At 45.1% G+C, this 23,809-nt stretch overlaps 1 protein-coding gene across 1 annotated transcript; it reads left to right on the plus strand.

Moving 5' to 3' along the window:
* The first annotated feature begins 514 nt into the window (after positions 1–514).
* Positions 515–23,478, plus strand: LOC120989102 (fructose-1,6-bisphosphatase 1-like). Its single transcript, XM_040416999.1, has 7 exons — positions 515–1,012; positions 14,492–14,654; positions 19,194–19,286; positions 20,057–20,197; positions 20,346–20,483; positions 22,533–22,652; positions 23,134–23,478. Exons 1-7 carry the CDS (start codon positions 843–845, stop codon positions 23,323–23,325), a joined length of 1,017 nt encoding a protein of 338 aa, XP_040272933.1. The 5' UTR covers positions 515–842; the 3' UTR covers positions 23,326–23,478.
* The last annotated feature ends 331 nt before the right edge of the window (positions 23,479–23,809 follow it).

The following is a 23,809-nucleotide window of genomic DNA, read 5'->3' on the forward strand; positions in this document are numbered from 1 at the left end:
TCCAGAACAACAATCTGTGGAGGGGGAGGAGGGCAGAGGACACACCCTCCAGAACAACAATCTGTGGAGGGGGAGGAGGGCAGAGGACACACCCCCCAGAACAACAATCTGTGGAGGGGGAGGAGGGCAGAGGACACACCCCCCAGAACAACAATCTGTGGAGGGGGAGGAGGGCAGAGGACACACCCTCCAGAACAACAATCTGTGGAGGGGGAGGAGGGCAGAGGACACACCCCCCAGAACAACAATCTGTGGAGGGGGAGGAGGGCAGAGGACACACCCCCCAGAACAACAATCTGTGGAGGGGGAGGAGGAGGGCAGAGGACACACCCTCCAGAACAACAATCTGTGGAGGGGGAGGAGGGCAGAGGACACACCCCCCAGAACAACAATCTGTGCAAGAAGACTGCCGAGAATTAGAACCCCTTTACCCAACCTTGCATATGGAGTGTTTACCGGGAGAAACCATTCCTGCATTATTTTATAGGGGGAGGCGGGGGACCACACCACTTGTAGCTACAGGATTCAGTACATTCCTTCCATACCCCACACCCCCCTTTTTAGCCTGATGGCTACATCTGCACCAGCCGGCTGGCTGCTCTGTTAACCCTCTCCACGCTCTGCAGTCAGAGACCTCCTTATGCAGTTCGGAGTCTATCAGAAGAGCAGGACGGTGATGTCTGCCTCCAGCACGCCTCCCGCACACCTCTCGCACACCCCCGGCCTGCCTGGCAGTTCCTGGAGGGGAGGGAAGTTCCGTATAAAAGTGCCACTCAGAGGGGACTCACTCTGCTGCTCTGTCCTTTTAGCTGCACCTAGACGTCCCCACACCAAGTGCCAACATGACGGACCAGGCACCCTTTGACACCGATGTGATCACCATGACCCGATTTGTGATGGAAGAGGGCATCAAAGCCAAGGGCACCGGAGAGATGACCCAGCTCCTGAACTCGCTGTGCACTGCCATCAAAGCCATCTCTACTGCCGTGCGCAAGGCTGGGCTGGCCCACCTGTGAGTAGTGCCATACCTACCTGTATTCCGGAGAGTAGTGCCATACCTACCTGTATTCCGGAGAGTAGTGCCCACCTCGTGTATTCCTGAGAGTAGTGCCCACCTCGTGTATTCCTGAGAGTAGTGCCATACCTACCTGTATTCCGGAGAGTAGTGCCCTACCTATGTGTATTCCTGTGAGTAGTGCCATACCTATGTGTATTCCTGAGAGTAGTGCCATACCTACCTGTATTCCGGAGAGTAGTGCCATACCTATGTGTATTCCTGTGAGTAGTGCCATACCTACCTGTATTCCGGAGAGTAGTGCCATACCTACCTGTATTCCTGTGAGTAGTGCCATACCTATGTGTATTCCTGTGAGTAGTGCCATACCTATGTGTATTCCTGAGAGTAGTGCCATACCTACCTGTATTCCGGAGAGTAGTGCCATACCTATGTGTATTCCTGTGAGTAGTGCCATACCTATGTGTATTCCTGTGAGTAGTGCCATACCTATGTGTATTCCTGTGAGTAGTGCCATACCTATGTGTATTCCTGTGAGTAGTGCCATACCTATGTGTATTCCTGAGAGTAGTGCCATACCTATGTGTATTCCTGAGAGTAGTGCCATACCTACCTGTATTCCGGAGCGTAGTGCCATACCTATGTGTATTCCTGTGAGTAGTGCCATACCTATGTGTATTCCTGTGAGTAGTGCCATACCTATGTGTATTCCTGTGAGTAGTGCCATACCTACCTGTATTCCGGAGCGTAGTGCCATACCTATGTGTATTCCTGTGAGTAGTGCCATACCTATGTGTATTCCTGTGAGTAGCGCCATACCTATGTGTATTCCTGTGAGTGGTGCCCACCTCGTGTATTCCTGAGAGTAGCACCATACCTACCTGTATTCCTGAGAGTAGCGCCCTACCTCCGTGTATTCCGGAGAGTAGCGCCCTACCTCCGTGTATTCCGGAGAGTAGCGCCCTACCTCCGTGTATTCCGGAGAGTAGCGCCCGACCTCCGTGTATTCCGGAGAGTAGCGCCCGACCTCCGTGTATTCCGGAGAGTAGCGCCCGACCTCCGTGTATTCCGGAGAGTAGCGCCCGACCTCCGTGTATTCCTGAGAGTAGCGCCCGACCTCCGTGTATTCCGGAGAGTAGCGCCCGACCTCCGTGTATTCCGGAGAGTAGCGCCCGACCTCCGTGTATTCCGGAGAGTAGCGCCCGACCTCCGTGTATTCCGGAGAGTAGCGCCCGACCTCCGTGTATTCCGGAGAGTAGCGCCCGACCTCCGTGTATTCCGGAGAGTAGCGCCCGACCTCCGTGTATTCCGGAGAGTAGCGCCCGACCTCCGTGTATTCCGGAGAGTAGCGCCCGACCTCCGTGTATTCCGGAGAGTAGCGCCCGACCTCCGTGTATTCCGGAGAGTAGCGCCCGACCTCCGTGTATTCCGGAGAGTAGCGCCCGACCTCCGTGTATTCCGGAGAGTAGCGCCCGACCTCCGTGTATTCCGGAGAGTAGCGCCCGACCTCCGTGTATTCCGGAGAGTAGCGCCCGACCTCCGTGTATTCCGGAGAGTAGCGCCCGACCTCCGTGTATTCCGGAGAGTAGCGCCCGACCTCCGTGTATTCCGGAGAGTAGCGCCCGACCTCCGTGTATTCCGGAGAGTAGCGCCCGACCTCCGTGTATTCCGGAGAGTAGCGCCCGACCTCCGTGTATTCCGGAGAGTAGCGCCCGACCTCCGTGTATTCCGGAGAGTAGCGCCCGACCTCCGTGTATTCCGGAGAGTAGCGCCCGACCTCCGTGTATTCCGGAGAGTAGCGCCCGACCTCCGTGTATTCCTGGGCTGGCCCACTTGTATATATACAGGACTGGGACTTGGAGATTCCATCGATCTAATCATATCTATAAAGTCCAAGTGTTGTGAGCAGCAATGCAGAGTAAATATGACGGGGTGCCTGTGGCTGCGGAAGCGATCCAACATCCAAAGAATAAAACAAAAACTCCACGGCACTCCCAAAAAGTAGGCCACTGTTTGAGAAAAGTCCCAGTAACTAGTGCCGGCGATGTGCCGCCCTTGAAATGCGGAACGCACATTGCTGGTGTCCGTGTTTTGCCGCTTACGCACATGTGAATGGACCCTAAGAGGACTGAATAGTCGCTGTCTGATTAAAGAAAACTCTTTTTACCTACTTTTTGGTAGTGATGTGGAGTTTTTTGTTTTATCTATTTATCTCATATCTATCTATTTATCTATCAATTATCTACCTATTTATCTTCATCTATTTTCTATCCATTTATTATCTATTTATTTATCTTCTATCTATCAATCAATTATCTATCTACAGCAGACACTTTATTCTTCTGCCATACAGGAATATGGCACTGCCATGGGTACCAGCTGTACAGAGCTATATGGCAGATCAGACCTAGTTGCCTTCTGCTGAGCAGTCACATTTACCACTTCTGAAGTACCACAGAGAATATGGGCAGAAGGACTCCGTGCCGTACCAGGCACTATGTCGGAGTCCTGTCCTCATCACCAGCATGGCTTGTGTTTATAACCACGCCATGATGGTAATAATGGTTCCCACCACTGACTTATAATGGGGTCCATCAGATTTCCGATTTTTTTGTAGTGCAAGAATAGTGCTCTGGAAAACGACAACCCTTCTGCCAACACAAAGATGACTGTTGGGTATGGCTTTCAGTATGACTGGCATTTTTAGGGCTCTTCCACACCTGCGTTCTTTTCTTCCGGCATAGCGTTCCGTCGTCGGGGCTCTATGCCGGAAGAATCCTGATCAGTTTTATCCCAATGCATTCTGAATGGAGAGAAATCCGTTCAGGATGCATCAGGATGTCTTCAGTTCCGGACCAGAACGTTTTTTGGCCTGGAGAAAATACTGCAGCATGCTGCGCTTTTTGCTCCGGTCAAAAATCCTGAACACTTGCCGCAAGGCCAGATCCGGAATTAATGCCCATTGAAAGGCATTAATTCGGATCCGGCCTTAAGCTAAACGTCGTTTTGGCGCATTACCGGATCCGACATTTAGCTTTTTATGAATGGTTACCATGGCTGCCAGGACGCTAAAGTCCTGTTTGCCATGGTAAAGTGTAGTGGGGAGCGGGGGAGCAGTATACTTACCGTCCGTGTGGCTCCCGGGGCGCTTCAGAGTGACGTCAGGGCGCCCCAAGTGCATGGATGACGTGATCGCATGGATCACGTCATCCAAGCGCATGGGGCGCTCTGACGTCATTCTGGAGCGCCCCGGGAGCCGCACGGACTGTAAGTATACCGCTCCCCCGCTCCCCACTACTACTATGGCAGCCAGGACTTTAATAGCGTCCTGGGTGCCATAGTAACACTGAACGCATTTTGAAGACGGATCCGTCTTCAAATGCTTTCAGTTCACTTGCGGTGTTACGGATCCGGCGGGTACTTCCGGCAAATGGAGTACACGACGGATCCGGACAACGCAAGTGTGAAAGAGCCCTTAGAGACAATCCCTGCGACTCCTGGGGGTCATCAGTGGATCGCCCAGGTCCTGCTCCTGGCAAACTGCGGCAGCAATAATGTAGTATTATGTGGCAGTTACTTAGATGAATGTCAGAACGGCTCCATTCTGGCTCATACAGGGGTCCTGAGATGGGGAATGCCCTCTGATGTCCTTATGCTCCTATGTACTTACATCAGAAAGTAACACATTTCCGCTAATAAGTTGACTTTGCTACTGCAATAAAGGGGACGGTTCTGGCATAATCAGAAGCATGGAGTCCTGTTGTGCAGGCCGCGACGTACAGCGGCGGTTTTCATCATTCCCTTAGACTATAATGGAGATGGCTGTTCACATGCACAGACAGCTCTTTCTTCCTTCTCTAACCTTTGGCACGCTTCTGCTGCAAAACGCGTGACACCGGATCCTGTCTTCTCCTAGGGACAGGCTAGAAATTGTATTGTCGGAATACCCCTTTAAGCTTCAAAATGTGTAGAGGTTTGGTAAAGGGAATCAGTTTTATGGTACCCTATCTGAGGGCAGGATTAAACTGGTGACCTAAACCCTGAGCAACCCCTGGGCCCTATGGTTTTACTGAAACCTATATTGAGCGCAATAAACTGCACGCGCTCAGGAGTCCCCATAGTCATCCCTGCTCTCCGTTCCACTGATTGCTTTAGGAAGAGAACTGCCAGATGGACCCCTACACATGGAGAGTGTATTGAACAGCTCCATCGTTCAGTTCATTCCGGAGCAGTTCAATGCACATTTTAGAAAAACGGACGAGTCATTTCAAGTAAGTGACCCAGCGATATGCTTCGGGTATCTATCAAAAGTTTTTGCTGCTCTCATTTAAAACTGGTGACAGATTCCCTTTAAGAATGGCAGATAGGGTAGAGTGCGCCATATTCCCTGACCAGCTGCTTGCACTGGATCATCACTACTTTCATAATCGCCTGCACCCTTTTGCCACCACAAATGTTGACTGATATGTGTCAAGAGTGTGAGCATGCCTTCGCAGGTACAATACCTGTTGTTTTCATGCATTTTGGCTAGAAAAGTGGCAAAATTGCATAAATCTCCCCTTATATTGTATGGGGAAAAGTGGCTTAGTTGCCAACCAATCAGATTCCACCTCTCATTTTTCTGAGCCCCTTTGGAAAATAAAGGTGGAATCTGATTGGTTGCTATGGGCAACTAAGCCAGTTTTCCTTTACTCCAGTTCTGATTACTCTCCCCTATGTCTTCGCACACCAGCTAGCAAAACGTGCATTTATCTTACTCCATGAAAGTGACTTCTATGCAAAGACTGGCACAAAGGCGGCATCATGTAGTGGTGTGACGTATTAAACTGGCTCCAATCTATATCCTATAACTTATGGCGGCCGCCTCCTAAACGTAAAGAAACAACATCCTCGGCCCAGTACTCCAGAATGTGCATGACCCTACCAGATATTACTGATTAATGGTCCGCAGAACGGGCATTAGACTTGGACTTTGATGCCCCTGTCACAGGCGCCTTGGCTGGATTCCCAGCCACTATTTACTCACAGGGCTGTGGAGTAGTACGCTGCAGGCCGCTACGGGCTCCATCTTGTTCCTTTGCCTTTTTGTGATATACATTATACCAATGCTTTACTGTAGAAACAGACGCCATGCTTCCATGGGATCCACACTGAACAGGTGACCGTTAACCCATTCATGCCTGCAGTTGGTAGGAGAGCGCCATAAGCAAACCACTGACAGATCTACATAGTCCTTTAGGGGCAGTTAGAAGTGCCTAAGCCTTATCTGACCACATATCCTGTACATGGGCTGTTGTAATATTGAGCCGTCAGAGAAATGAAATGTGCAACACGTTTCTCCACACTTTTGTGCAACAGGGAAAGTGCAGCAACCATACTTCTGTATGGTCGTAAAATGTTATGTCTACATAGAAGTAACCAAACCTTTGAGATCATCCCCAATCCTGAGGATCCTGGAAATCCAAACACAGGGTCCACTCGCACGTCCGTAGTGTATTGCGGATCCGCAATACACCCAGCCAGCACCCCCATAGAACTGCCTATTCTCCGCAATCGCGGACAAGAATAGGACATTCTATTTATTTTTTTTCGGGGCCGCGCTCCGGAGAGCACATAGTGTGCTCTCTATCTCTTCCGACCCCATAGAGAATGAATGGGTCCGCACCCGTTCCCGATATTGGGGAACGGATGCGGATGTGTGAATGGACCCATCTGGTTGTATGGATGTTGGCAGGGCGTTCTGGGGGCATCCTGACTGTCAGTGTCAGAGCTTGGGCCCCCTACCCTCTGTGTATATATAGGACCTTAAGGGCCCTGTGTTATTAGGGGTCAATTATTGTCAGAGCTTGGGCCCATCAGAGGACTCTCTGGTGGGCCAGTCTGATGCTGCTGACTGTCCTCTAATGAGAGGTGCTGAGGAAAACAAGGATCAGCCATGTTTAATTGCAACATGCCTGATCCTTTTATTCTGCCGCTAGCAGCAAATGGACAGGCACGCTCAATCAAACCAAGAAGGGAACTTTCCATGCCCTAAACTTCATAATTCTAAAATAGGGCTTTGATGTTTTTGGCTTATTTGTACAACATCTTTGTGACAATTTGCATCTGCTCCAGTTTTGAAAAGTTGGTGGGAAAGTGGTCATAGTAAGCTCATCCACCTGATTTAAATGGGGTTTCTGGTAATTATATTTTATGTAAAGCCCCAACCTGTCTCCTGAAAAAGAAGATTCATACTTAACTGCTACTCAACGGTTCAGTCCTCCGCTGTCTCCATCTTCACATCCTCACACTGTTTACATCTCGCTGGCTATGGACAGTGGCCACAAGCAGCACATCACCACCGAAGCCAGTCATTGGCTGGAGCGGTTCATGTAACCATGGCCAGCCGGATATAAACGGTGCGCATTGTCGCAATTGGAAGGAGTGCCGTTTTGGCTTTTGGAGGGTAGATTTTGCTGGACTGGTTTTAAGGTGCCATTTTTTCGAGTTTAAAAAGAGCCTGAGGTACCCCTACAGTGGAAACCCCCCAAAAAATGACCCAATTTTGGAAACTATACCCCTCAAGGAATTTATTAACTGGCATAGTGAGTTCTGTGACCCCATAGGCCAGGGGTGACCAACCTGAGGCTCTCCAGCTGTTGCAAAACTACAACTCCCATCATGCCTGGACAGTCTACAGCTATCAGCCTACAGCAGGGCATGGTGGGAGTTGTAGTTTCACAACAGCTGGAGAGCCGCAGGTTGGCCATGCCTGCCATAGGCGTTTCATAGAATTTAGAAATGCTGTGAAAATGAGAAAAAATAAAAATACAATTACAATGTTTCTTTAGCCCCAAATATAGCATTTTCACAAGCGGTAACAGGAATATGAATATGGCAGCAGCCCATATGTGGTTGTAAACTGCTGTTTGGGCACACTGCAGGGTTCAGAAGGGAAGGAGCTCCATGTGGATTTTGGAAGGCAGATTTAGCATTTTAGAAACTACATCCTTCACATAATTTACCAAGGGGTGTAATGAGCATTTTGCAAAGATTAATTAACAGCAGATGGTCCAAAATGAAAATTGCCATTTTTCCACAGATAAGCAATTTCAGTGCCTAGTATGTTGTGCCCAGTGTACGCCAGTGTGAAAAGTCAGCCCTCCTATTATGCTGGGCTTCCTGGTTTTATAAACACCCAACATGTGGCACTAATCTTTTGCCTGGACATAAAAGCGCACCATGCACATTTATGCATTTTGTGCAGACAACTGTAGAGATTTTGGGGTGAAATAATAAATGGAACCCCTAAGAAGTGATCCCATTTTGGAAACTCTGCCCATAAAAGTATTACTGGGTGGATGTCACATGTATTTTTCAAAAATAATGTGCTGTGGACCGTGCAAATATGGCATTTCAGTGTCCAATATATTATGCTCATCTGGTGCCATCTGAGGGTAACACTTCACTACCTCAATTGATAGGCGGGTTCTACTGGGCACTGAAATGCCATAAATGTGGACGTAAACTGCTGTTCGTGTACGCTTCAAAGCACATGGATTAAACATCCTCTGGGGTACCAGTACAGCCATACGTTTATATTTTTCTCTTGATGGAGCTGTGTGGGGGCCTATTTTTTGCATAATGTGTTGTCATTATTGGTTCTATTTTGGGGTACATACGACTTTTTGATAACTTTCATTTTGCTTTTTGGGTTTTGTTATTCTAGTATACATCATGTGGGAAAAATGACACGTTACTGTTATCCTGCTGGTCAGTACAATTATTACAGAGATACCAATTTTATATAGTGTTTTATGTTTTACCACTTTTAGGCTACATTCACACGACCGTATGTGTTTTGCGGTCTGCAAATTGCGGAATCGCAAAAACAAATGGATGACCTCCATATGGCTTTTTTTTTTTTTTGGATCCATTGTAACCATGGCTATCCTTGTCTGCAAAATGGACAAAAATAGGATATGTTCTATTTTTTTATTTATTTTTTGCAGGGCTATGGAACAGACGTATGGATGCGGACAACACACGGTGTGCTGTCCGCATTTTTTGCAGACCCATTGAAATAGATGGGTCTGCATCCTATCCGCAAAAAAAAAAAACCTGACACTGAAACAAAATACGTTCGTGAATGTAGCCTTAGGCATCTTGCACACGAACGTATTTTCTTTCCGTGTCCGTTCCGGGTTTTTTTGCGGACCGTACGCGGAACCATTCACTTCAATGTGTACACAAAAAAAACTGAAATGGGCATTCCGTTTCCGTATGTGCGTATTTCCGTTCCGCCAAAAATAGAACATGTCCTATTATTGTCCACATTACGGACAAGGATAGGACTGTTCTATTAGGGGCCAGCTGTTCCGTTCCGCAAAATACGGAATGCACACGAATGTCATACATATTTTCTGCGGATCCATTTTTTTGCGGACCGCAAAATACATGCGGTCGTGTCCAAGAGGCCTTACACCAAGCATTTTTGGAAGAAAAATATGAGAGCCATATTTTTTGTAATTTTTCTGGCGATGGTCTTGTGTGAGGGGTCTTTTTTGGAGGATAATGTGACATCATTGGTACCATTTTGGAGTATCTATGACTTTGATCACTTGATATTATAATTTTTGGGCGGCAAGTAGACCAAAAATGGCTGTTCTGGAACTTCTTTTTTTCAACAGCATTCACCTGAAGGGGTAGATAATGTGATATTTTTATAAAGCAGACCCGTATGGCACCTTATGTGTATTGATCATTGAAGTGGGGGAGGGGATATGGAGTGTCAGTGGGAAACAAAACTACGTGTTATTTACCATGTCTTTATACCCATGCTGCAAAACAGGCCTGTGGGGGAAAGCTGTTTACCTATTAACCTTTAACCTCACACAGAAAAGCACAAGAAGGAATACAGATAACACGTCTCACATGGAGCCTGACAATGGATGGAATTTACTGCAGCAAAACAAGACTTCAAGCCTGTATTTATGGAGTGCTGTGTAAAAGATGTCATTATTTGGCCATTTAGGTGACCTATTGTGAGGCAGAAGGTTGCGAATCAGCTAAAATACAAGCATTAAATACATGAGATTCATAAAACTCTGTAAAACATATACTGTCTTTGTTGCCCATAGCAACCAACCACAATACAGCTTTCTGTTTTGAAGAGCTGAATATGAAATGTAAGCTGCCCCGTGATTGGTTGCTATGAGCAGTTTAACAGTATGATAAAACTCCCCCTCTGGAGCACTGACCATATTCATTGGCTAAAATATGATATCCATATTAACCACATTACAGACATGTACCAACTGCCAATTAGTGCGGACTCCTCACAGCTTACCAAGCATAGTGGCAGTGCTTGGTATTGCAGCTTAGGCCCATTCACTAGAATTGGACTGAGCTGCACATAGGCCATGTGACCAATGATGTCACTGGCCCAGAAGAGGCTGCAGCACTCACCTGAGCGGGTTGACCTCTTGAAACAGATGATCATTGGGAAGCCAGGAGTCGGAGCCCCCCCCCCCCCCTTGATCAGATATGGATGACCTAGCCTTAACATAGGCCATCAATATATGAATCCTGGAAAACCTGTGTGAGTTGAAAACGTTTGCCAACTCTCCTAAAACATCTGGTAGACCTCCTGGAAGAGTAGGGTGGTACATGGCAGGCTGCTCTCTCCACCTATTACTTGTATTTTAACCCTATATCCAATCATTAGGCCAGTTCCTATGTATATTATTCGATTTTAGGATCGTATTACAGGTACAACCATACCTCGCAACTTTAGAAAAGAAGGAAGCGCCGCGGCAATTTTTTTCTGCATTAGGCCACGGCTCTAACTTTGCCCAAAACATAACTAAACACCTAATTCCACCCAGTCCCCTAAAAGCCCCCACATGGTAATTATTCCTCATTTATGCCACCGCACAGTAGTTATGTCAGCATTGTGCCTCCTTCAGATTATGCCTTGATATGTGCCCCCTCACAGTAGCGATGCCCAGATAGGTGCCCCCTCACTATAATATGCCCAGCTGTGCCCCCCTCACTGTTATATGCCCAGTAAAGTGCCCCCTTCAAAGGCAGTAAAAACACAAAAGAAAAAACTCCCCATACTCACTTCGTTCACCAACAGCAGGACACACTGAGCTCCCAGCCGTCCGGAGATGGTGGCTGTCAAAAAATAGGAGAGATCCTGTTTTATCAGTTTTCACGGACCGACAGCCCCCATACAGGTCAATGGGGCCATTTTTAATTAATCTTTTTTCAAGAAAGGCATGTGTGAAAAAACCTTTGTGAAAAATGGACAGTTTAATGGCTGTTTTTGAATATAGGGTAATTCCTGCAAATTAAAGGGAGTCTGTCACCACATTTGGGCATATTAGACCGATAAAATAGGGTTATATGATCCACCCAGAACTTAAAAACAGTACCTTTGTTGTGGAAAACGGACTTTTCTTTTAGCCGAAAATGAACTTATAAGGTTATGTTAATGAGCCCTCTCAAGTGCCCAGGGCGGTCTCTCAATCCTCGGAGCCCCAGGCAGCACCTCCTCAACGGCTCATAACCCCGCCCTCCGTGCGCCTCTGCCCGCCCGTTTACTCCCCTCCCCTGTCCTTTTCCAATGCGGCTGTGCGGTCCAAATCGTAGCGGGCGCATGCGCAGTAGGTATCGCGATGCCCTGCCAGGCAAGTTCATTTTCATAAGTTCATATAAGTTCATTTTCGGCTAAAAGAAAAGTCCGTTTTCCACAACAAAGGTACAGTTTTTAAGTTCTGGGTGGCACATATAACGCTATTTGATCGGTCTAATATGCCCAAATGTGGTGACAGACTCCCTTTAAGAATTGTGAATTGGACCAGCCTGTTTAGTGTCATACTGCACAACGTGTGTATGTGGCTTGGGGTGTTGTCCTTGACTTGCCAATCCTGTCCTGCTCTTGTTTGTCAGAATTGTCCTGGAGGTAGATGAACCCGGATTACAGCATTACTCCAGGAACTCTGCTTCATATTACTTACATAGCTTTCACGCCAGTAAGGCTACGTCTACACGACGACATTTGTCGCGCGACAGATAGGGCACAACTACACTGCAACATTTGTAGCGCAACATTTTGTTGCACTAATGTCGCGCGACAATTTTTATAATGGCAGTCTATGGTGTCGCACTGCAAAATACTGCGACGCAACAGACGCAACATCTCGCATGGATTTTCTGCGACTGTTGCGTCGCAGCATGTTGCAGTGCGACACTATAGACTGCCATTATAAAAATTGTGGCGCGACATTAGTGCAACAAAATGTCAGACGACAAATGTCGTCGTGTAGACGTAGCCTAAATTGTGTGATGAAAATGAGTGTTTTAGAAATGAATTACTGACCCGCTAGCTTTCTTGCTCAAGAAATTAATAATGTCCATAAAAATTCTATGCTGAATTATTGGACAGTGTTGTATAAATGTGTACGACTGCCGCACACCGTGTGCTTCAGGTGACTTCTGCATTAGGGATGAACACAACCTAAGTGAAAGCTGGTCAAACAAAATTAAATATAAATGGCGCCCAAAATAAAGATTCTGAATAAATTGAGTATTGGAGTACCTTAAAATATGTATTTTATTAATACCTTTTAAAATAATAGGCCCAATGGTAATAAATGTGAACAATACCTCACTAGGAGGTTAACAAAATAACTGCCAACCAAAGATGAACTGGTAGGGAGAAAAAAATGATAAGCCAGGCGGTGTGTACACTGGCTCACTCAGAGGGTGAGTTAGGAAAAAACAGGGATAGAATATAAGAGGGAGACAGATACTGGGTCTCTTCCCCGCAATACGTCCCTGTATCCTAACTATAAGCAAACCCTCTCTGACTGCCCCTAGATGGCCCTCAGACCTATCCGTTGACTGCCCAGCTTCGTCAGAAGCAAAGAAAGACCAGTCACTTGCTAGGGCAGGCAGACAAGAGATAAAAATAAATAGAATGATGTCCCTACGCGTTTCACTGACGGATGCCAGATCATCAGGGGACCAAAATAGTGCCAGGACCGCAGGCAAACAAAAACAAGACAATGTGTGCTTGTTACAGCCTAAGTCATAGGTTATGGCAGTTAATAAGACAATCCACTCAGTACATCCGGATATACTTAGCTTCCCAAAGAAGTTAACCTGCGTCCTCGGTCCACACCTCTCCTGCGTATGGCAGTGGGAGCGGGTGACTAGCGCTGGCGTCCTTTTTAAATCTCGCGCGTCGCATAGGCTCCCCCCCCCCCCCCCGCAGCACATGGTCAGTCACGTGACGCATGACGTGTACCGTCATGTCACTATCAGGAGTCACATGATCGGGTGTGGCGGAGAAACCATCTCCATTGCGGCCGTATCTCCTTAATGTCTGATAGGTCAGACTTCTGCATTAGGTTGCTGCCACAATACATCTCTTTCGGCCTGTAAATTCTTGCAGTTTCAGATGTTTTGTTTTTCCTAGAGAAGTCTATGCATGATGAAGGCGGTTTTTCCACTGAAATATCGCAATTTCTTTTGCGGTGGATGTGCCTGCTATAATGGACAGTTCGGGGCACCATTTGGAACCTGCGATGCTGTGATCTGTTTATTTATTAAAGGGCTTCTGTCACCCCCCATTTAGCAATTTTCAGTATCTGACGTTATAATGTCAGTTAAATCCATATATATCACTCTTACCTCTCTCTGTGCTGTAATTTCTTAAAAAATCGTACTTTTATAATATGCTAATTACTTCACTACCAGCAAGTTGGGCCGCATCCTCGGACTATAAACACGCCCCCTCCTCCACTTGATAGACAGGGCCAGCGACCGCTCTCCTCCTCCCGCTGGCCCTCATTGCCCATGAAATCCCGCTCCTGCCCCGTACCTGTCCTTATTCGGCGCAGGTGCTCTGAGTGAAGGACGCTCGCTTGCCAGCTCCTTCCTCAGTGCGCCTGTGCAGATTACATCACACTACACCCGGAAGAAAAGACTGCTGGCATCAGCGATAATCGGCAGTCTTCTCTTCCGGGTGTAGTGTGACGTAATCGGCGCAGGCACACTGAGGAAGGAGCTGGCAAGCGCTCGTCCTTCACTCAGAACGCCTGCCCCGATCGAGGAACGTTACGGCGCAGGCACAGGAATTCAGCAGCAAACGGGAGGAGGAGAGCGCTCGCTAGCCCTGTCTATTAAGAGGAAATGGGGCGTTTCTAGAAGCGCCGGCTACCAGCAAGTACACGCCCAACTTGCTGGTAGTGAAGAAATTTGCATATGATAAAAGTATGATTTTTACAAGAAATAAGCCACAGACAAAGGTAGGACATGTATGATTGCACTCAGCTGACATTAGCAAATAGCTAATGTTGGCTAATGAAAATTGCACAATGGGGGGTGACAGAAGCCCTTTAAGGAATCGATGTGTAGACGGTAGCCAAGGTGAACCTGTGCCTGAAAGATGGCAGCTTATAATTGATCTAATTTGTTTCCCTATAGATATGGAATTGCTGGATCCACGAATGTAACCGGAGACCAAGTGAAAAAGCTGGACGTTCTTTCAAATGACCTGGTTATCAACATGCTGAAATCCTCATTCGGTTCCTGTGTCCTGGTATCAGAGGAGGACCCACATGCTCTTATTGTGGAAGCTGAAAGGCGGGTGTGTACATATCTGAATACATTGCAGCCATACCATGTCCACCCTTAGGGGGCATCGGCTGCACAATCTTCTGGTTTCCTGCAATGACAAAACGGTCTTGATGCAATCTTGGATTTACAAAGAAAGTTTTACATCATTATGCAGCAATTGAGGCCTGTGAATAGTTAGGAAGTATTCATGTATTACATTTAATACATGGTATATGCTGTTACAGGGCAAAGACCAAATTGCTTTGGTATTCTGTGATGGTCAGGATCCTGGAAGCCTTGGTACATTTTTCAGCATTCTTAGGGCGAGTTCGCATTGGCGTTATTGAATTCCGTTATGTTCTGTTATAACGGAATTCTAGGACAGAATGCAAAACGGAAGCCTTTAGAAGGCATTCCATTTTGCTGCGTCCTAATACATGTCGATGGGGACACAAAACGGTTCCATTTGATTCCATTATACATGACTGAAGAAAATAGACCTGTCGACAGGACTATTCTTTTCCGTCAGTTATAACGACAGGTCTATTTTTTTCCATCATGTATAATGGAACCGATATATCCCAGGATGATTCTGACAGTTGAACCCCTCAGAAGCTGCAGTCAGTAGTGACTATGGCATCTGAGTGGCTAGACAGACTGAGGGAGCTCTCTGTCCTCCAATCAGCACTCTGCCGAGTAGTTGTCATGCCAGCCGAGGCCTTCTGAAGGACCCCAGGCCTGCCTCGTTCCAGCCGGTTTTATATCCTGCTGCTGAAAATACCTGCGTTGTAATAGAGAAGTATTAAAGGGGTTTTCCGGGACTGTAATTATGATATTCAATATCAGATTGGCGGGAGTCTGACCCCCGGCACCCCCGTCAATCAGCTGGTTGAAGAGAAGACCATGGTCCGTATGAACAGTCTTTCCTTCATTGCTTATCCTCAGGATAGGTCATCAATGTTAAAATCCCCAAAAAAAACTTTAAGTGTAAAGTTCAAGTTGTCAGGACTAACGTTTTTAAAATAAAGTTTTAAAAATATAAAAAACGCCTTTTACAATTAAAAAAATAAGATACACCTAATTGGTACCATAATGACCGATCTATTAAAAAATCACATTATTTAACCGGCACAGGGAACACCGTAAAAAAATCCTCAGTGCCAGTATTGTTGTGTTTTGGTCACCCCCCCCCCCCCCCCAAAAAAAAAATTGAAATTAAAAGGTTTTATGTATCCCAAAATGGCATCAATAGGAACTACAGATCATCTGCCAAAAAGCAAGCCCTCACACAGCTCCATCGGTAGAAATGCTCCATATAGGTGCCAGACAAATTTTTAGAAATAAAGAGCTATGCATTTGCAAATATTGTATAGTGGCTCACCTATTCAGTGACCGGAGTAAGGTGCTCTAAGTCGTATCTGATCCACCCAATCAGAAAAATTGTACAGAAAGTATTTATATAGAGATCGGCACTCTAAATCTGAGGTCACGCAGAGGGTTAAATGTATAACGAATATCAATAATAAAAGTACAAAAACACACCCATGAATCGGATACATTCCCATAAAATAGAAAAGGATAGCCCCCCTGTGATCTGTAGCTATTAGTATTGTGACAATTCACACTGTAGTCACCTGATGGGGAGAGAAGAATGTAAACTATTTAAAGCAATATGAAGAGTATAGAAAAGGAGCACAATCTTGTGCTATTTAGCTGCCAATATAGATCCAATCTGTCTGTAATGGGCTCTGTCCTGTATAGCCACCATGTGGTATTTAGAGTATTGCCATCCGTTCAATATATCACGCTGCAGGATGAGTACTTAATATTGTTTGTCGGAGCAGATATAATATTACCACAGGGTGGTAGCAAAGACCAGAACTGAGCACTTAGTAAGTACTGTGTCTCAGCCCGCTCAAATTATGTTCAAAAGGTGTACACGTAGAACCGCAAGTTTGTAACAGTAAGTTCCATCAGCTATTTCCGTGTGCTCAACATGCTTAATCCCGGTCAGTAGCAAAATGCCAATGCTACTAATCAGATACCACCACTTCTGCCGCTGCAACTCACCAAGGACCAACAGGGACAGTCAAATATTATCTCGGCATGTATTTTTCAATGTCTCCACTAGAGTAATAGCAGACCCGTGCTCCGTGATGTTGAACAGTGGCGTCCCACTGTACACGGGTGTGCTGGCCGCTTACCTGTCCTGGCGTTCCGCCCTGAGCTCTCTCTGTTGGTGAAGGCTGGATGCTTTGCCTGCAATTAGCGTCCCACATGTGTGTTGGCTCCGTGTGTTTTGCTTGGGCGGACAGATCGTTACTTAATAATAATGGAAGCGCTTTCACTTTCAATGCCCGGTATATTCCTTCTCAGAGCCGGGTATACAGGTGTTCTATCCTCTCTTTTACACCAGACTCGTTTCGAAGTCCATTCCCGACTTCTTCCCCAGTGGTCACCCATTACCCCCTGTTGCCAGCGTGATATATTGAACTGATGGCAATATTATAAATACCACAGGACAGAACCCATTACAGACAGATTGGATGTGGACTAATATTGGATCTAAATAGCACAAGATTGTGCTCTTTTTGCTATACTCTTCATATTGCTTTAAATTTACATTCTTCTCTCCCTATCAGGTGATTACAGTGTGAATTGTCACAATACTAATACCGACAGATCACAGGGGGGCTATCCTTTTCTATTTTATCTTTTATTGGAATGTATCTCATTCATGGGTGTGTTGTTGTACTTTTATTATTCATATCAAAGAGCTATGTATATATAGAATTTATTTTATTTTTTATTTTTTTTAAGTAGTCAAACATAACAAAAACCATATAATCATACTGACCCACAGAATAAAGTTAAAGGGGTTACCCAGGACCTGATAATGATGACCTATCAGCACCCTTGCCGATCAGCTGTTTCAGGGAGCCGCCCGTGCTCTGCTATGCGCAACCGACTATCAGTAAATTTCCAAGCACAGCGCCATATATTGTACAGTGGCAGTGCTTGGTTTTGCATCTCATTTCCATTGACTTGAATGGGGCTGAGCTGCAACTAGGCCATGTGACCATGTACAGCGATGTCACATGGTCTAGGAAGAGGCTGCGGTGCGCACAGATCCTCGAACCCTCCTAACAGACCCCTGCCGATGTCATAATGATGACCTGTTCAGAAGATAGGTTATCAATATAAATGACCAAATAAGTCCTTTAACATATAATTTTTACTGTCCGTAAAAACAAAACTCTAAAAGCAATGGCATTATTGCATTTTTTTATAATGTCGTCCCAAATCATTTAAAAAAAGTTATACAACAGTACCCCAAAATTGAGGCATAAAAAATACAATGTCCGACATTAAAGGTACTGTCCATCGGCCATGTTTAAGTGTCCCCAGTAGCATGTTGTACGCAGTCAAAAAAGTCATACTCGCCTGCACCCCGCTGCTTTGTTCTGGCTACGTTCAGTGATCTTCCAGTCTCAGGCCTGTAAACTTCCACCACTGAGGCCAATGATGTCTGGAAGTTTATGGGTCATGGATCGGAAAATATCCATGGATGGAGCCAGGGAGCCGGAATGGAGTGTCAGGGAGATGAGGGATTTAACTAGGTACCACGCAATGCTGGGGATAGTTAAAAAAGGCTGAAATGCTGGACAACTTTCTAATTCCACATGCTCCATTTTGATAAATTTGGAACACTATTTTATTTTCAAAATCATGTAAACTGATGCAAGACACTATTGATGATTCTCCCCAAATGTTTTTCATGATATTAAATGTAAAGGTTATGGCCATGTAGTTGATCATTCAGTGTCCACACCACATTTGGTATCGGTGTCTGACGTGTATGTCTAACATATGCTCCACGCATCTTTATAATTGGTTTTACGCCACTTTTATGGTGTAAAAAAGTTGCACATTACAGATTAGGACATATTTATGGTATCATTTATGACTTCAAAAATGGTGAGGAAAGTGGGGCTTAGCCAGAGGAGTGTGCCCTCCTATGGCCCGCCTGATTCCCTGGCTGGTAAGCAGAGGGTACATAAAATGGAAAGAGGTCTACCTCTCCTGTTTTGGCTTACAAATTATTTTATGAAATACTGACCAAAATACAGATATGTGAAGTGCTCTTATGTCTGCTTACATTTGATAAAATGAACATATGTACAATTACCTGCAGTAAAAACAAAGTTGCAAAAGTACAAAAGCCACAATGCTGGTCTTAGCCACTGATTGTGGTGTCACTTGCTTCATGCTGGACCCTGTAACTTACAGTTCAATTATTTCCGATTGTTACAGCTCCTGTTGCATCACTGGTGTCTATTGCCACAAAAACATTAGAATGACACACTTTGGCATACATTGTCACCATAGTATAAAATGAGATAAAAAAAAAAAGTTTTAAATGTTACAAAAGGCAGGTGCTGGGCAAGGAGCCCAGCCGATCGGTTACCATCAGCATGTTGACAGTTGCCACCAGGTAGCACCAGTGCGCAAGCCACAACGACTCTTCCAACATACTGTGGACTGAATTTGGATTTTTCTTCTTTTTTAGGGTAAATATATTGTCTGCTTTGACCCATTGGACGGTTCCTCAAACATTGACTGCCTTGTGTCTATTGGCACAATTTTTGCCATATACAAAAAGGTAAGATCAGCAGTTTTTACATGAAATCTGAATAATCTTGTAAGCTGCATTTACATTTAAATAAGTTCAGTAAGACGGATGAATGCAGTGATCCATGTATATTATCGTCTTGGAATATAAAACATCACTTATTAAAGAGCTATTGAGTTTTAAACGCCAGCCTTAATAAACCCCAAAGCTGGCGGTGGATCCGGCAAAGTTGTGAAGAGGAGCAGGCCTCAGTTCTAAATGTAAGACGGCTTCTGAGGCTGAGCTGTCATACATTTAGACCTTTTTCCACACCTAAAACAGGAGTAGAGAATGGTAAATGAGACGGGTCTGCCGGCAAGTCCTCTTCCCCGCCTGTGCCACGTCCACAACTTGAGACCTGGCGTAAGCAGGGAAAAGTCGCAGATTGCGGCTCAACTAAGTGTTGCGCCGCAATCTGCGCCTGAAATATGCCTAATTTAGCCGTATTTCAGATTGATAAGTGACATCCTATATTTGTAATTATCTGGAAATGCTGAAATCTAAATGTTTGGAAAATAATGATTTCAAATAAAGACGTGTGTCTCTATAGATGAGCAGTACCTAGCCAGAGCCAGAAGGTGGCACTGTGGGCTATTTTAGTACAGTAGTGTTTAGTATTCTTTCTGTGCAACTCATAACCTACATTTACTAGTGTATTAGAATGGCAAATGATTTCTTAAGCACAGCAGACAGTTGTATATACACCACCTTATATCCTCAGCATTTTGGGAACACACCTTTTTTACTTTTGTATTGTGCAGACAACTGATGGAGAGCCCAGTGAGAAAGATGCCTTACAACCAGGCCGTAATCTCATCGCAGCAGGATATGCTTTATATGGGAGCGCCACAATGATCGTCTTGGCCACTGAATGTGGCGTCAATTGCTTCATGCTGGACCCTGTAAGTTACAGTAGAATTATTCCCCATTGTGTGGCATCACTGAGCTATGATTCGGGGTAGTAGCTCGTTCTTCTGTAACGTTCCTTTATGCAGAAAAGAGAACACCAATAAAGATCTACGATGTAATAAAAATGTATGTGTGTTTTAGGCTATTGGAGAATTCATCTTGGTCGACAGAAACGTGAAAATTAGGCCAAGAGGCAACATCTACAGTCTTAATGAAGGCTACGCAAAATACTTTGATGCAGCAGTTACAGAATATCTCCAGAAGAAGAAGTTCCCAGAAGTAAGAATACGGTTGACACATTTTTTACACTCTATTAAAGGGCATTGTAGTAGAACAGGCCGACCTGTGACATGTGCTCCGTTCAGCAGAAGCTAGCAGTTTTAGTCTCATCACCATCTCTGGCTTTCTGAAAAAAAAGTCATGTATGCAAATGAGCCTCTTGGAGAAACGGGGGCGTTCTTCGGTACCCAGCGCAGGCGCAGTACAGGAGAGAGGCTCGAGGGCAGTTCTTTAATTCCCAGAACGGCGCACTCTTCACTTGTTTGTAGATACCCACTTAGACATTGGCATTGATCCTACTTTACATAAAAGTAAATACTGTAAGACTAATTCTAAACTAAATAACTAACCATTTAGTGGTTTTAATACCACAGCCAAAAAAATCCTAATGATCTCACATCTCTCCCTGTCTGCTGCTGCGGTCTATGGTCTTTGCCATAGACCGCAGCAGTGAATAGGAAGAGAGGCGGGAGACGGCACGCCTGCACTACATGCACCTCATACAGCTGATTGGCGGGGGTGCCAGGTGTCGGACCCCCGCCGATCTGATATTGATGACCTCTCCTGAAGATAGGTCATCAATATTAAAAGCCCGGATAACCTCTTTAAGAAATACTGGTGCTGACATACATCTATGAACTAATGTTCGCTTACATCAAGCCAGTGCACTAGGAGGGGCATATAGGTGGGGAGTTAGAAGTCACACTAAGGGCTGTTTCACACGAGCGGATCCTGCGCGTGTCATCCACAGCGTGAATGACAGCCAAGCCGCGCTCTGGACAGCAGAGACACAGAGCAGTAAAATGACTGATAATGCTCCGTCCCTCTCTGTGATCTTTTTACTACAAAATCACAGTGAGATAAAGTTGTCAGTGATTTTGTAGCAAAAAGATCAGAGGCACGGAGCGTTATCAGTCATGTTACTGCTCCGTGTCTCTGCTGTCTGGAGTGGGGCTTGGCTGTCTTTCATGCTGCGGATGACACGCGCAGGATCCGCTCATGTGAAAGAGCCCTAAAGGAATACATTTGGTTTTTCTGTCTTTTGATTAGCAATAAGTTACAATTATTAAATCACTCAAAAGTAATAAAAATTGTAATATAACTAACTACCATGCTGTGCATTCTCCCCTGTGAATACAGAAAATACAGGTTTATTTTCTCCCCACAGAAGTCAATGAAGCCTAAAAGTACAGATCTAATTTTTCTTTATTTCAATTTATTTCCTTTGGGAGAATACAGATCTGTAGTTCACATCATTTCAGCATTTTTTTCACATATTTGATAAAATTTTCACTGAATCTGTAACCAAAACTGTAAATTGTGGGCATTTTTGATATTCAGCAGGACTCCATTACTAGAAACTGTTACAATGTTCATGCTGCCAGGAGCATGGCGGCGAAGTACATAGGTGGTAATTCGTAACAGGTCCCCACCTGTCATGTGCCAGTCGTGTATGACTGCTACCTCTGAACATATCAACGTAGTTCTCATTGAAAGCTAGGTTTTTCCATATGTACTCGTATGTTCCTGACGTCTTCGTTTTTGCACAGAAGTTTGCAGCACTGATGGAAATGAGATGGAAAAGTGTACTTATGACTTCTGTATCTGGAAACTCCTGAATACAGACCTATTGTCAATGCAGCGCGGTACACAGCAGTATTTTTCCAGTATGAAGCATATTGGTACTGTATTTTACCTGGCATCTGTTGGCAAGATCAACCTTATTAAAACAGCCATAATACCTGGTAGGGCTGACCCTGACAATTAAAAACATACCGTTCTTCCCCAAATTAATTACTGCATTTAGGAGAAATAAGGCTTTAAAAATATGCAAATGAGGGCACTGAGGGGCAAGAGCTAGTCACTTGGTGCACCTTAGATCCTCAGCTTTGTTTCCCAGAGCGCACCCTTCTCTGCCCGAATGTCAGGCCCTGTAAATCAGGTGGAGGGGGAGTATCCAGGGAAGCAGAACGGAGTAGCTAAGATGCATGGAGTGGCTACTTGCATATTTTTAAAAGTCCTTGTATTAAATGTTTGTGACTCTTACAGGATGGTAGTTCCCCATATGGAGGAAGATATGTTGGTTCAATGGTGGCAGATGTTCATCGAACATTGGTCTATGGAGGAATCTTCCTGTACCCTGCAAACACAAAAAGTCCAAAAGGAAAGGTAAACTATTTCTTTTTTTTTTTTTTGACAGCAGACGGGAATAGGGGTTCACATCTGTGTTGGAGGTTACATTCAACTCCTAGGGAGTGCTTTTCCCATCAAAGAAAAGCACTGAAGCGTAGCTGGACCGTAGTAGTCCAGCTACGCTTCAGTGCTACATTTTATCCAACCGGCGGTTTGGTTCCCACCTAAGGCTCTCGGAAAAGTCCGGCTGCACCGACCAGCAATAATTCTCCCTCTGCCTTCACTGGTGTTGCGCCCAGGCTAGCGCAACATAAATAGGTGAGCGGACTACATTTCCCTCCCTGAGGGTCAATGTGATTTTACATACTTACCCTATGAGCGCCTCTCTGGCGTGGACAGAATTGTGCTCCGATTGTTTAGATATTACTAGATCTGTTGGTAGCACTTGAAGACATTAATTCATTATAGACTTCTAAGTGTTGTTGATTCCCTTAATAATTTGGCTCTTTGATTACAGTTGAGGCTCTTGTATGAATGCAACCCTATGGCATATGTTATGGAAAAGGCTGGGGGCCTAGCCACCAATGGACTGGAGAACATTTTGGATATCGTACCAGAAAACATACACCAAAGAATGCCAATAGTCCTAGGCTCTCCAGAAGATGTTAAGGAATACATTGAGATTTTCAAAAAACATGCCAAGAAATAGAGCCGCTGGACAGAACTGCTGGCAAGAGGACCAAAGCAAATATTCCATGTCTGCAATATTTCGCACATATTCTGGACAACTTTCTAACTTTTATACACAAAGTGCCAGTCTGAGTAAGACACAAAAATAAATTTTTATATTAAGCTTGTAAAACTTATGTCTGGAATTGTCTCACTCAATAATAAGTAAGAACTAGGGAATCATAACCTGTAAAACCCTGTACACAATAGCAGCAACTGTAATAGTAATAGTCATTGATACTATCGCTAGGATGGGTATAGAAAAGCTGGCATTCATTTGACTGACCTCTGGCTGATATTTTTAAAATATCCAACTTTCCATTCAGAAGCAAAGTAAAAAAAAAACTAAAAACTTTGCAATGTATCTTATTACAGAAAATACTGCTTTCTCTACTAGCCTTCTCCATCACTCACTCAGGATTCATTGGTAAAGCCTGCCTCCAAGAAGGAGACTCTCTTCAGCA

The sequence above is a fragment of the Bufo bufo genome, chromosome 2 (assembly GCF_905171765.1).
Source record: "Bufo bufo chromosome 2, aBufBuf1.1, whole genome shotgun sequence".
Taxonomy (NCBI): domain Eukaryota; kingdom Metazoa; phylum Chordata; class Amphibia; order Anura; family Bufonidae; genus Bufo; species Bufo bufo.

Coding starts and splice junctions, on each gene's coding strand:
- LOC120989102 (XM_040416999.1), top strand. CDS start 843: ATGACGGACCAGGCACCCTTTGACACCGATGTGATCACCATGACCCGA. Junction 1,013..14,491: donor AAGGCTGGGCTGGCCCACCT/GTGAGTAGTGCC, acceptor GTTTCCCTATAG/ATATGGAATTGCTGGATCCA. Junction 14,655..19,193: donor TTGTGGAAGCTGAAAGGCGG/GTGTGTACATAT, acceptor CTTCTTTTTTAG/GGTAAATATATTGTCTGCTT.